Source organism: Neolamprologus brichardi, chromosome 6 (assembly GCF_056152115.1).
Source record: "Neolamprologus brichardi isolate AB-2024 chromosome 6, ASM5615211v1, whole genome shotgun sequence".
Classification (NCBI taxonomy): Eukaryota; Metazoa; Chordata; class Actinopteri; order Cichliformes; family Cichlidae; genus Neolamprologus; species Neolamprologus brichardi.
In genome coordinates, this window is record NC_142109.1 from 21164491 (window position 1) to 21179274 (window position 14784).

General features: G+C 39.7%; 1 protein-coding gene across 3 annotated transcripts; it reads left to right on the forward strand.

The window, feature by feature from the left end:
- The first annotated feature begins 438 nt into the window (after positions 1-438).
- Positions 439-13786, forward strand: LOC102799673 (ubiquitin carboxyl-terminal hydrolase 46-like). 3 transcript variants are annotated; one of them, XR_015719133.1, is made up of 21 exons: positions 439-514; positions 600-647; positions 2079-2159; positions 2358-2413; positions 2706-2796; positions 2906-2983; positions 3484-3539; positions 3841-3934; positions 4044-4121; positions 4231-4331; positions 4447-4503; positions 4604-4735; positions 4828-4951; positions 5037-5188; positions 5294-5393; positions 5534-5610; positions 5795-5903; positions 6508-6565; positions 6735-6892; positions 6979-7075; positions 13148-13786. XR_015719133.1 is itself a non-coding variant. In XM_006787397.2 (20 exons), the coding sequence occupies exons 2-20, from the start codon at positions 612-614 to the stop codon at positions 6982-6984; spliced, it is 1644 nt and encodes a 547-aa protein (XP_006787460.2). In that variant the 5' UTR covers positions 439-514; positions 600-611; the 3' UTR covers positions 6985-7859. The 3 variants fall into 3 exon arrangements, 1 of the variants encoding a protein (XP_006787460.2); XR_015719132.1 differs by lacking the exon at positions 13148-13786 and adding an exon at positions 11682-12809; XM_006787397.2 differs by lacking the exon at positions 13148-13786 and having other exon boundaries at positions 6979-7859.
- Positions 13787-14784: the final 998 nt, after the last annotated feature.

A 14784-nucleotide genomic window follows, 5' to 3' on the forward strand; every position in this document is an offset into this window, starting at 1 on the left:
GGGACACTTGGATTATGGAGCTTCTGGACCAAGAGAGTGGATGTGAGCATGTGTTTAACAAGTAAGAGAATGACGTCCCCCAAAATGTTTAAACTTCAAAGGCCATACATACATACACATCCAGTGCTCAGCGTCTAATTGTGTGTTTGTGTTTTTACCTTTTTGCAATAGCATAGTGAAACATTTGGGCAGTGGAAAAATAATAGAAAATAAAATTCAGACTACAGACGGCTTCAGGTGAGTACACGTGGTGCACAAGGACCAAAGCTCACCTTCTCAACCTGGACAAAATTAATTATATTTCACTGATACTGTAAACTTTTGTTTGTGTGTCAGGTTTCCATACATCGGAAACAGCTGCTGCATCTGTAATTCTGTCCATCCTAAGGAGAGTCAACACTCTACATCAGATCCTTGGCTCACCTATAATGACGCACAGGTGCTGCACACAACTGGATCTGCAGCTTGTGAGGAACAGCAGCACTCAGCCTACATCCTGTTTTACAAGAGAAACGTAAGAAGACACAGCATCTCATCCTGAAGTGAGAGAATGGCACGCCAGCTGGAGCCTAATTCAATCTCTTTTCCCCTAACAATAGCTGTAGATTTGGATGGAGGATGAAGACAGCAGAGACCAAAAGAAAAAGGTAAGAGCAGACAGGTAGTCAGAGTTAACAAAAACTTTTAAAGCCAGTGTAGCTTCTGTTTTGAACACATTTATTGATGACATTTGTACATAAATAAGCAGTGTGTTATACTGTTATCAGATGTGGAGTCTCACTAACCACTTTAATAGTGACTTGTGTCCCAAATACTGTTTATTTGTCTTAGTTACAGATAGTGAAATAAAATGGAAAATGATTGTTTCATAATTGTATACTCAGCTTGGTCAAGACAATAACTCGAGAACAAGGGGCAGGATTTTGAATTGATACCATTGGTGCATCTACTAAAGTTCTGCGGTCAGTTTGAATATCAGTGACCTTGACCTCAAGTTCAAAGGTCAAGTTTTCTGAAAATCTTGTGAATTCTACAACTCTGTGACGTAAGAAGTAAGTCTCCTAGGTCTTTAAATTTGTATATAGGTGCATCTACTAGGAAGCTGAAGGGTTGCACTGCGGGCCATCTGTAGAGGTGTAGAGTCAACAACCTGTCTCTGAACGTGGACAAAACAAAAGAGATTGTTGACTTCAGGAGAGCACAGAGAGATCATTGCCCACTTAACATGAATGGATCCTCTGTGGAGATCGTCAAAAGCACCAGATTTCTTGGTGTCCACCTGGCGGAGAACCTCTCCTGCTCCCTCAACACCAGCTCCATAACCAAGAAGGCCCAGCAGCGTCTCTACTTCATGCAGAAGCTGAGGAAAGCCCATCTCCCACCATCCATTCTCACCACCTTTTACAGTGGGACTAACAAGAGCATCCTAAGTAGCTGCATCACTGTCTGGTATGGTAACTGCAGCGTATTGGATCGCAGTACCCTCCAACGGATTGTGAGAGCAGCTGAGAAGATCATTGGAGCCCCTCTCCCCTCCTTATAGCACCCACTTGCTGGAGGACCCCACACACCCTTCAAACACACTTTTCACCCTGCTGCCTTCTGGAAAGAGGTCCCAGAACATCCGGGCCCTCACTACCAAACTACGGAAAAGTTTCTTCCCACAAGCCGTCAGACCCCTGAACACTCAGTGACTGCACTGGCACACGCACACCTGTCTGTCTAGTTTTGCACTGTTTTGTCTTGTTTATTTTTGCAGTTTATGCACACTGCACTTTATGTAGTCCTGGGTTTGTCCGTATATGTCATATATAGCACCAGGGTCTCGGAGGAACGCTGTCTCATTTCACTCTGTACAGTACCACTGCACGTGGTTAAAATGACAATAAAAGCCACTTGACTTGACCTGTGTTTTGTAGCAGTTGCTTGGAGACGAGCACCATACAGTTCAAATGAGCATACATTCCAAAATATGCAAATTAGCCCCATACATCATAATGATGATGTTTGCTGTTCAGGGTATGAACATTCTATGCTGAAAGTTTATAAATATACAACCTTTGACTGCTTGTTTTCAGTTGAACTTTTGCAAAGCTGAGAAGATTTTCACTGCGATCACATTAAGTCCAAAAATGTTTAAACTTCTTTTTCACAGAAAGGTAAGTTTGAAGAGACTCGCAGCACATTTCTCTGAATATTTTCTTATGGTAAATAAGCATTTTTGAAACTTTTAAGGAAGCTTCTTGGATGATTTCTGTAAAAACTGAATTTTGAATCCAAATGAAGGATTTTGTATTTTCATACCATATACTTTGTTTTATGCCATTACTGATGTTGGTTTTCTTGTTTCTAAACAGAAATCACACAAACAAAACGTGGCAGAGAAGGAAATTCCTTCTACGTCTCATCAGAGGTAAAGAAAACTCTTTAATGCTGCTGGAGATATTTATAGCAGTGGTTTAGTTGGAGCTGTTTTATTTCCCTTTTATTGGTGTTTTGTATTTACATCTTTTTTACTACTTCTAGTCTTGTCTATAATTTATATTGATTCAGAGATTAGCATTTGAAAATGTAGAGTGTAAATGTACAAAATACATGATTTTGTTCCATTACAGTTATTCATTTTTATTTGCAATCTCCAGCATGAACTCCTTGTTAAAAATTTCCACTTTGAAAAATAACATTTACACTTTTGTCCTCATCAGCATCCCGGATGCTTGTGTTGCTGCCACACCACCTAAGCCTGAAAATGGTCAAAAGAAGAATAGAAAATGGAGACGCTTCTGCTGTTCCTCGGTTTGCTTTTACACAAAACATATGAAATGCACATTCTCTTTCAATTGCACTTGTTAATTTAAAGTGACTTTACTGTTTTAATAAACTTATGGTTGTTCGTCCTCTGCAGCAAACTGACAGCAATGCAGAGACCAACACTGTAAAGACACAAAAAAAGTGTCGCTGGTTTCTTTTTAAATTCTGGAAGGTATGTTTTATGGAAAGAGTCACTGTCATCAAGCATTTACTCATCACAGTTAAATGAGAAGAATTAAGAGCAATTTAGCACACAGCTATGTCCTCAAATTAAGTTCAAAGATGTTTAAACGTGTTTTTTTTCACAGAAAGGTAAGTTTGACGAGACTTGCAGCACGTTTCTCTAAATATTTTTAGCATTTAAGCATTTTTGAAGCTTTTAATGAAGCTTCATGGATGATTTCTGTAAAAACTGAATTTTGATCAGAACCAAATGAAGGATTTTGTATTTCATAGGACAAACTTTAAAACTCAATTTAAGGCATGAATAAATTGTTTTTATTTTATTTAAAGATATTCCTATATATCTGCTTCATGAGCTGACAGCTCACTAAAGTGATAAATAATATAAAATAATTCCAAATTTTCTAACTGGACACTTTTCATGGAGAGACTCCCTTGGTATGTTTGTTTTATGCCATTACTGATGTTGGTTTTCTTGTTTCTAAACAGAAATTACACAAACAAAACGTGGCAGAGAAGGAAATTCCTTCTACGTCTCATCAGAGGTAAAGAAAACTCTTTAATGCTGCTGGAGATATTTATAGCAGTGGTTTAGTTGGAGCTGTTTTATTTCCCTTTTATTGGTGTTTTTCTTCCACCTCGTGTATTTATATCTTTTTTACTACTTCTAGTCTTGTCTATTATTTATATGGATGCAGAGATGAGCGTTTGAAAATGTAGAGTGTAAATGTATAAAATACATGATTTTGTTCCATTACAATTATTCATTTTTATTAGCAATCTGTATTAGCAAAATGTACTCCTTCTTATAAATTTCCACAACATTTACACTTTTGTCCTCATCAGCATCCCGGATGCTTGTGTTGCTGCCACACCACCTAAGCCTGAAAATGGTCAAAAGAAGAAGAGAAAATGGAAACACTTCTTCTGCTGTTCCTCGGTTTGCTTTTACATAAAACATATGAAATGCACATTCTCTTTAAATTGTACTTGTTAACTTTAAGTGACTTTACTTTTTTAATAACGTTATGTTTGTTCGTCCTCTGCAGCAAACTGACAGCGATGCAGAGACCAACACTGTAAAGACACAAAAAAGGTCTTGCTGGTCTCCTTTTAAATCCGGGAAGGTATGTTTTATGGAAAGAGTCACTGTCATCAAGCATTTACTCATCACAGTTAAATGAGAGCAATTAAGAGCAATGAGGCACACAGCTATGTCCTATATATATATATCAGGTAAAAAGCACCACGGAAAAGATCCCAGCAGACCTGAGTTGGGACACTTTGATTATGGAGCTTCTGGACCAAGAGAGTGGATGGGAGCAAGTGTTTAACAGGTAAGAGAAAGATGTCCTCCAAAATGTTTAAACTTCAAAGCTCATGCACATACACTGCTCAGCATCTTGACATCTTTCCTAATTTTGTGTTTGTGTTTTTACCTTTTTGGAGCAGTGTAGCATGCGGTGGAAAAACAATAGAAACTCAAACTGAGACTACAGACTGCTTCGGGTGAGTACACGTGGTGCACAAAGACCAAAGCTTACTTTGTCAAAGTGGAGAAAATGAATTATTTTACACTGATACTGTAAACGTTGTGCGTGTGTGTCAGGTTTCCAAACATCGGAAACACCTGCTACATGAACTCCTGCCTGCAGAGCCTCCTCAACATTGAGGAGTTCATTAGAGACATCAGACGTCAGGAGGTTTTGTGGAGCGCAGACCCAGAAGCTCAGCTCTTAAGGTGCGCTACGTCAACCTTCTACTTTCTTCAAAAACCTGAAGAACAAAGAGATCTAACAGCAGAAATGTCTGTTTACCCTTTCCTTTCTACAGAAGGCTCATTGATGTCAGGGACTGTCATGAGTCAACAGATTATGGCCTTAAAGATCACCACCTAAGATCTTTTAAGAAGGCATTCAGCAATCAAGCTCCTGAATACACCGGCAGTGCACAGAAAGTGCGTCAGCTATTTGGACATTTCGTTTTTTGCTTTACCTTCTGATTTTGATGTACTGTTTTAAATCTCTCTGCTTTTCTTTCAGGATGCTCATGAATTCCTAACATTGTTCCTCAATGAGGTCAAAAGGCTCACACCTCACCTGGAGAGGAACGCAGCTCTCCTGGGCCAAAGTTATACCTGCCCAGTAGAAGACCATCACATTTTTAAAATGGAAAACACGAGGACATGCAAGAGGTAAGCCTGTCTTTCAGAAACGCAGAGCGGGTTGCAATATTTTCATATACCTCTTTTCCACCTACCTGATCTTTACTTTAACTATGTAACTCCTGAAATTTGTAGCTGCGGTCACCAATCATCACAGCAAGAGGAATTCACCAGCTTGTCTCTTGACCTGGTTCCAGAGGGCTCTGTTATAAATATGTTAGAGACATACTTGAAGGTAAGATCACAAATTCCAGTAGAGTTGTAGTATCAGCGATCTTAACACACCTTTTTTGTTAGTGTTTGTGTGTATGTGTGTGTGCATATGTTGAGATTTCTTTCTACCATAAAGCCTTTTTTCTCTGTGCTGTTGTTCAGGAACAAAAAATAGAATTTCGCTGTGATTGTGGAGGGACGACCTCAGAACTGAAGTCGTCTTTTGATACACTGCCAAGGTGAGTAAGGTCACATCAGAATTGATCGACTGACCAGGTTTCCAAACTGCGGCGCATCAAATATCAGAGTTTTTCAAGACAATACTTGAGCAGTCGTTTTCTCCCATCTTCTGTTTGTGTTTGACACTCATTCTTCTTATTTTCTACCTTGTTTGTGTTTTTTTTTTTTTTTCTTTTCTACCAGAGTTCTCATCTTGCATCTGAAGAGGTTTGGCTTTACACAAACCTACAAGATTCAGAAGGTGGATGACCCCGTCAGGCTGCAGAGGGACTTGGTGGTGCCATCCAATCAGGTAAAAACAGACTGCAGAACGTCTCAGGCTACGTCCACACTAGCTCTGATAGATTTGAAAACTCCACGTCCACACTAGCGTTTTCAGTCATTTTCAAATAGTTGTGCGTCTGCAGTGAAACGGCTGAAAACGCTTACGTTCCAGTCCTGCGCATGCGCAAAAGTGAGAATTAAAAAATTTGAAGAAAAGCTATCCGGAGCATGTACAAACTGATATTAATCTTTTTTAGGGCTGTCAAAGTTGAGAGCAATCAAAAAACTGCTGTATAATGCACTCCGCTATCTTTGTTTAATTGCTCACATGACTGCATCACATGACTAAAATGCGTCATCGTATTCGAAAGTCTGCGTTTTCGAGTGTCCACACTGCGACGGGACAGCTCCGGTTTGAAATGTATGCGTTTTCGAGAGCGTTTTCAAGATGCTGTGTTTTTCCTTGAGGAAAACGTCATCTCAGTGTGGACGGGAGGTCAAAGCGGAGAGAAAACGATGTGTTTTCAAACGAAAACGCATTAGTGTGGATGTCGCCTCAGCAAATCAGCTTCATTATGGCACTGATGTGAGACTTTATGAAACTAATACTCTTTGGATTTGTTCCTTCTCAGGGTGGTGGCTGTTACAGTCTTGTCAGCATCATTAGCCATTATGGAGGCACAGAGTCAGGTAAAACAACAGACTTGTTACAAACAGAAAATGAAAACTTGCTACTTTTCAATGAAGGACTCACACACAAAAGCTTTTGATGTTCTAAGAAGTACTAAGTCAAAATCACTGTTTGCTTGAATCAGTTGACTTCCAGAAGTCGGATTTATTTGTCTTAATGTGATTTCAGGACACTACATCTGTAATTCTGTCCATCCTGAGGAGAGTCAGCACTCGACATCAGATCGCTGGCTCACCTATAATGACGCACAGGTGCTCCACACAACTGGATCTGCAGCTTGTGAGGAACAGCAGCACTCGGCCTACATTCTGTTTTACAAGAGAAACGTAAGAAGACACAGCATCTCATCCTGAAGTGAGAGAATTTTTAAATGTCCTGTTACCTTGTTAACCAGTTTTGTCTTTATTCTCAGTTCTGAAACAGGAAATGGAAGGAAGGAAGTTAAGGTCATCATCATGCTGAGAAGGAACAACAGTTGTCCCAGCCCACCATCGCACACTCGAGGACAAGTAAGTATTGCCTTCAGGAGGAAGGGTCCTCCCAGAGAGCCTGGTTCCTCCCAAGATTTCTTCCTCCAGGAGGGAGTTTTTTCTTGCCACCGTCGCCCCACATTCACTGGTCTCATCAGCAGGGACGTTTTTAACCTCCTAAGACCTGAACTCTTTCGTGGCATGCATTTTTAATTTCTCTGTGCCATTTGGGTTGATTGGGACCTGATGAAAGTAAAAACAAAGACATCAGATTCGGACTATCTTCTTTTTTGTTTCTCAAAAGAATGAGATCCACATATGAGGACGTTCATTTTAAATTTCGATTGAACAGTGGCAGTGTAATGTCCTCCCTCATAAGTGGATATCAGGTTTTTGAAGAGCAAAATTTTGTATTTTGGTCTAGACAACCCAAAATGTTATGTCCACATATGTGGACACCAGGTCCTAGGAGGTTAAAACAAAATCTACTAGTAGTGCACCACTACTAGAGATCGTCCTTGTCTGGACCAGTGTTTGGCTTGCTCTCTGGGAACAACAAATAAATAAATTAATAAAATAAAATAAATTAATAATAATATTAACGTCATTTTAACTAATGACGTTAACGCTGACAGCACTAATTTTATTGTTATTATTATTAATATTATCATTAATTTATTAATTTATTTTATTATTAATTTATTTGTAAAATAAATTAAATTAAAAAAATAAAGAAATTATTTAATTCTTTATGTTATTTTGTTTTATTAAAATCAAAATAACAACAAAAACAAAAATAACTAATAAAAAAATATTAAAAGTATTCAGCAGTGTATGTGAAATTTGTAATGAGCCTTAGTTAAGTTGATGTCACAGAAGTTTCTGAATCATTTAGATTGTTCAACAAACTGATTCACTCAGGTAAAGATGGTAAGCTGGAGCAATGGTACCTTTGGAGTTCAGTTGAAGTTTTCAGACAAACATTCCCTCGATCAGTTGCAGCTTCTGCTTTTAAATAAATGATTTAGCTGCAAATGTTTAGCTGCAGGTAGAAAAGTCCAAAAGTGACAACATTTCCACTGGAGTCTCTCCAGAAATGGCTTATAAAATTTTGACCAAATTAGACATTTATCCTTGGATCATTGACAACCCTGTAGGGTGAAAATCTTTAATTGTACCTTTTATAACATTTTAACAAGTTACTGTCTCCTGCTGCATGTTTGCAGTTTTGGCAGAACTTCATCAGCTCAAAAAACTCACCGTGCTGTGGTGTACTAAATGACCTCATGTACAGGACACACTGAAGGCAGGTTTGCAACGTTTAATTAACAAAGTCAAGATCAGTTAACAACAGCTGAACTAAAGACTTTCTTTTTCTCATTGATAAAATGAGGTCCATGCCAATGCGCTCAAATGGGACCTCCATTAATGGTGAGGGGCATAAAGGTGCTTTTTGAATGACCAGCTGGTTCACCAGCTGACACCACTGGACGCACACCATCGGCGCACATCCAAACATGCAAAAAATGCAAGATGGTGGTGCGCACAGATACAGCGGCTCTATGCTCTCCACTTACCCAATTTTGCTGTGCAAAAACTGCACAATGACAATAAAAAGCTCTAAGTCTAAACAGTTTCCTTGCCAGTAAAATCGGGCAATTATTCGCTCCAGAGTTTTATCTTATTCCAGGTGACCAGCCATCGACTTGTAATGAGCCAGCTAAAACAATAATTTCTCAGTGGCTCTTCTGGCACCAACAAGTGGGTGTGTTCTTCCATTGTGCAAGTGTCACGACACACTGAACATGGTCTGTCCCTACTCGTTACAACATGTGGAAATGTCAGTGCTAGTGATGGGTCCAGCAACACTGACGCACCGACACTTGTATCAAGTTCACAGAGCGAAGCCTGTATCGGTCTGTGCGCTGCTTTAAGAAAAAGTCACGTGATCAATACAGCTGCTGTATCGCTCATTGCCAACGCGCCAAACTGTGTTTAAAAGGTACCGCACCCGTATCTGCCAACGGAATGAGTTGCCACCAAAAAAAACACAAAATCACTCTTGCAAAGATTAAAAAAATAAAATAAAATACACATCTCTCCATAACAAACACTGAACATGGTCTGTCCCTACTCGTTACAACATGTGGAAATGTCAGTGATATGTCAGCGCGCACTATTTGACTCTCAGCTCTCATCATTTGATCAAAGGGCCAGTTGCATAATGCCATTATCTTCTGTGTAGCGAATTGCTGGAACGGGCAACCCAAACGCCACGTGTCCCTATTGGTGGTGTGTGCAGGCCTACATACTGCCCTATTAAGCTACTAAACCCCGACCAATCAGTTTTCAGATTTAAGGGGTATGATGGCCGTCAGCTAACCGCAGCCGTTACTCTATGCATTTTCCCCCGATATTTCTTTTCCACCAGTACTATGGGGTATTTGTGAATATCCATGACTGACCCGGCCAGCTGGTCTTTGGACATGGTCACGGCAGTTTCAAAGTTAAAAAAAAATCCCTTTCACTGACAGACTGAAAGAAAGCTCCTCAAAAATGGAGGGTCTTCAAGCTCCTCCGTGGCAGGAAAAGTGTTGTATATTTGTGTCCCAAAAGATTGAAATAGTGGAGAGAAATCAGGTTCTGAAACCATCCAGAAGACAAAGTCTCCAACTGGTTTGTGGAAGTCCAGTTTCTCCAAATTAATCAGCGGGTGAAATGTCTCTTCATGGATGGTTTTGATTCTGTTGTTGTTCCCGAACAAAGCCCTCAAAGCAGCATATGAAAGAAAGTCATCTTTCATTATTGTCTCCGACGTGTTAAAAGAGAGATTGAGCTCAGTGATGAGTTTTGAAGCGGCTGCAGGGACTTCTTGAAGGTTTTGGCTCAAACAGTCGCAGGATGTTGTTCACAGTGGTGACACTGTTGACTGGTGATTGACAAGCACTGAGATACTAACGTGACAAACACAAGAAACATCATGACTTATTCTCCTGAGTGCCTGCAAAACACAAACACAAAATCAAACTCAAAGCTTTTCTCTCAGGTGCTGGTGTGGCACAATCTAATGATAAAAAAGGTCATGCTAACAGCTTTTGGAGCACAGCTGCACTAAATAACAGCTTTTGGAGCACAAAATGCATTACAGGTAAACCCAGTACCCAAACATGTTAACAAGGATAAAGAAAAAATCTGAAACAAAAGCAGGTAGTGTGGTGATTTATGTTGTGAGGATGCTTTCACTCCCATCAAAGTCACCCAGTGTTGAGAACCCAAATGAGCCCAGAAACTTCAAGTGGCTGCAACAAACAGCGAACGTCAAGAAGTGGATACTTGCATGCTGAGCCAGAAACATGCAGAAAACCCAAAAGAGGCAAGACGGCACATCTTGGTCCCACTCAGGCAGTACGAACACCTGGAAAGAGGAGCCCACAGTTCAGACCCAAGGTCACCAGTAAGGACACCAGCCAGCCAGTTTTAAATCTATTTTAATTTTCATTTTAGTTAGTGTTATGGCCTGTCTAGGGGAGGCCATACCATAATATAAGGGTGATCCACCCCTGTCTGACCCCAAGCAGCACATCACACAACCAGTACAATTTTGATGGGGATTTATTTACAGTGATTGAATTCTAACAAAGGAAAGGAGCGAACTATAGCTTCGGGGTGGACCCCAAAACAACAAACAAAAGGGACCGTATCTAAAGGATGTACAAAACTTACCTATGAAAAGAATCAACCAAATGACAATGTCTTATCTCCCTAACTAAGAAAAACATGAGAAAAGGGTAATCAAATAAAAAGGCAGTCCACCCCTACATGCTCCTGTATAAAGAAACAGGTAACACAAAGCCTGCCGGTTGAGGTCCATGGCGGTGTCATCTTATATGTTGTCTCCAGGTCATGAGCCAATCTGTATGGTCCGTCCCATGGATCCACCAATCACAGAAAGGCACCTGCACACTCAGATTTACATATGAGACAACATTACAACAACAGTCGTAACATTAACTAAAAATGTTTTTCACCATCTCGTTTTAACTTCTGGTTTAGCTTCAGCTAACTAAAACTAAATGGACCTTGAAAATAATCACATCTTAATTGAGTGAACCATAGACTGTATAAAAGATAGGACCATTGCAACTTTACTGCAGCACTTCACCCTTTCACATAGTCCCAGCTCTTCTCTGTCATGTCTTCAGTTGGTGAAAGGTCTGGACTGCTGGAAGGCCAGTTCAACACCCAAAATCTTACAATGCTTAGCAAGAAGGCGAAATAAGCCTTGTGAAAATGGAAAAGCTGTGTGTAAGACTGATTCAGTTCTGACTAATACTGTAGGTCATTATCACAGGTGTCTGATGCAGTTATATCACATAATGAGTAAATCATATTGACAAATACCGGGGCGAAAGGCATAAACATCTACAGTTAATGTGTCAGAGTAATCGAGGTGTTTCCCCAATGGCTGCTCACACTCTGTGCTTAAAAAGCAGCACAGAGTATGTGCAAAACTGCACCCTTTCTCCAATACAAACAACCAAGTTCAGAGTGTGAGAGCTCCAAACAGGAAGACATATATTTTGAATTAGTGGTGAAAAGTGAGGGAGAAAGTGGAAAAGTGATGCTGTGTTTCCTATTTTTGCAGGATGGGGGTTGACAACAGGGCTGAGTCCCTCCGTCACGCTGTGAACACACCAGTGGAATTTAGACACCGGCAGTGCTGATGATGAGAAATATGAGAGAGGAAGACACAATACGCTGTTGTTCCACACATCACGATCCAAAGGACACACGCACTCAGACACAGACACACGCACCGTACGTGTGCCGAGTGGCAATCGCAACCTCGCCGTCCACATATGCTCATTTAGAAACATACAGTTTTGGCACCGAGGCCCAGAGAATCAAACAGAAACTCATCCATTCATATATACACACACTTACAAAGGCTATTGTCAGAGCTCATCTCGTGTAGAAATATTTGTAATTCTGTTGCCAAAAGTGGAAGTGGATGTGAGCTGGCTGTTTGAAAAGCCGCAGTGCTCTCGTAAAGTTCCGCACGTAATGACGCCTTAGAGTCAAAGTTCAGCGGGCGGCCTCAGGGTCAAATGAGTCAGACAGGTCCACACGGTGTGTGTCGCTAGACCATCTTTCCACTGTGTCACCTCATCTCACGCTTGTCTTTCCTGAATGTCACAAAACCGCTTTTAAAGTCTGGAAAAAAAACGTCTAAAAAGGCTCAACGATGCGTGCTCACGGACACTTAATACAACTATACTTAGTTACAGGTTTCATGCTGCAACATCTACTGGGTTTTTATTTTTCTAGCCATGTTTGCAAAAGCATCATAATGATTAGTCTTTATTCCTTTAGTTCAGAAATATAAAATGTCCATCCAGACTTTACAGGAGACAAACAGAAAAGTGTTAAAACTGCACTGATTGGTCAGATATTTGCCTTGTTATGCTCAGAATAACCTATTGACTGAACTTATTCACTGAAGTTATTTATTTCCATGGAAATATTGAAAAACATGGTATTGATTTGAACAGCAGCATAATCATGTAATGAAACACTGTCGCAGGCTTCCTTGATTTAAGCACCTCGCATGAAAACACAGCCCTGTTTGTGCGCTGTTGATGTGGAATGTACAGTACGTGTGCAATCAAGGAAACTATTGATTGAGACCATTATGCTCTGATTAGGTGGCCAACCATGCTCTCCCCCTGGGGTGGGGGAGTCAAAGACTGGAGACAATAAAGGAACATTTCTCCCACGATCCCCGTGTCTTTGTTTGTTATTTGTCCCTGTGGTACAAGCAGGACTTTGAATTTTTTCTCTTTAATGATTGATCCAGTCAAACTCTGGGTTTCACCCTATAGAGCTCTGACTTCTTATTTTTCTTTTATGAGATTGTGTTGTTGTAGCATATACTCTATATGTGTGACACCCTTCTTTACCCTCACACCTGTCATTGTGGCAGATATTTCTTGTTTGAAAAATCCCTCAGCAAAAACACTGATCTATCCCATTGCCCAACTCTGTACCCCAACTCCCTCCCACCACTAACCCCCCCCCCCCCCTTTTTTTTTTTTCTCTCTGCCAAACCAGGAAGCGTGCACAGGAAACAGCTGTCCCTCACGTCCGCCTGGTTGCTTGTGGCCAGGTGCATCCTGGGAACGGAGCGATGTGTGACCGTCGACATGTGGCTGACGCTGTACAAGGTGCCGTTACTGTAATCAGAATCACCATGAACTTTATACAGATAGAAGATAAAAACGAGACTCCTCACTGATCTAATTTCTAAAGTTATGTTGTGCTTTTGAACGAGCAACAGTTTCACAGAGCATCACTGCAACCGATTTAGGATGAGTTTTGATGAGATTTTTTGATCTGTATTAGATTAGACGCATGAGGGAAACTAATCTCATGAATGACTGCGTTTCCAAAAATTAAAGGGGAACTCCACTGATTTTACCGTCTGTTTAAAGGTGTATTTCAAGCCTCCAGTCACTTCACATGGACAAGCGTGAAATCTGATAACTTGTCTGATAAAAGGTGTGACTTGAGTCAGTTATTTTACAAGTAGACCGAAAATGAAAAATCAAAGTCCTGAGCTTATCAAATCTCTGTAGACCACCCATCATTAAAATGGATCATACATGCTGTGGTTTAACTACCTCTGCAATGATTTCTAAATCTATGTCAAATTCTGTCATTCATTATAAAATGAATTAAAATGAAATGAAAATAAAACTACTGCTATAATTTAATAATGGCTGTTTTTCCAAAACTCGGAGCCCTCTTGTGGGCTGTAAAGGTACTGCTGAATAAAATAAAATATTTTTAACTAGGCTTCAAATTGCCATAAAATGAATGTTTGCAATTAATTTAAAAAGCCATTATATTTAATTAAGTTATAATGTATCCGCCTGCTTATTTTATCAAATAGTACAAGTCCATGCTGTTTTGTTTGGTCCTTAATTTTAGCCTGTTGCTCGGCAACATGATGACATCAGAATATATCATGCATAATTTATTATTATTTAGTTTTGTGGCTTTAAAAAAGATATTATTTTACTGTCCTGAAATTAAAATGATACAATTTACAAGGTGCTATGGGAGCACAACAGGTCATTTTAGCCTGTTTGTAGGTTGTTGCTAAGCAAAATAATGATAACATAATCAGTGATAAAGATAAGAACCTTCAGGGTCCGAAGAGGAACCCATGTGCCGAGTTTAGTTGCTGAATTTCCAATCTTGTACAAGGAGATAGCAGACAGAGGTTCTGTGTAGGATTTGGGAGTAAGAATTAAAATATACTGGTGGATCTCTGCAAAAAGGAAAGCTGGTAATAGAGAACAAACCTTCAGGAAGTAAATCACAAGAAATTATGAGATTACTCAGTAATTATGTGAAATGATGCACTCCCGTTTTTTCCTCTTGACTCACAAAAAATATCCTTTTCATTATTCTTCAGAAGAAAATTATCCTGGTTTTGATCTTTTTTCAAATTCAAATTCAAATTTTATTTGTCACATACACAGTCATACACAGTACGATATGCAGTGAAATGTTTACACAACTGCTCGTGACCTAAAGAAAAAAAGAAAAGGTTATGAATAAGATAGGAAATAAATATGAAAATTAAAAAGGGTAAATTTAACTAGGAAGGAATAAAATAAAATATAAAAATGAAAGTTAAAAATGAGATAACTGTACAACACAAATTAGAATGAAGGGTAAAT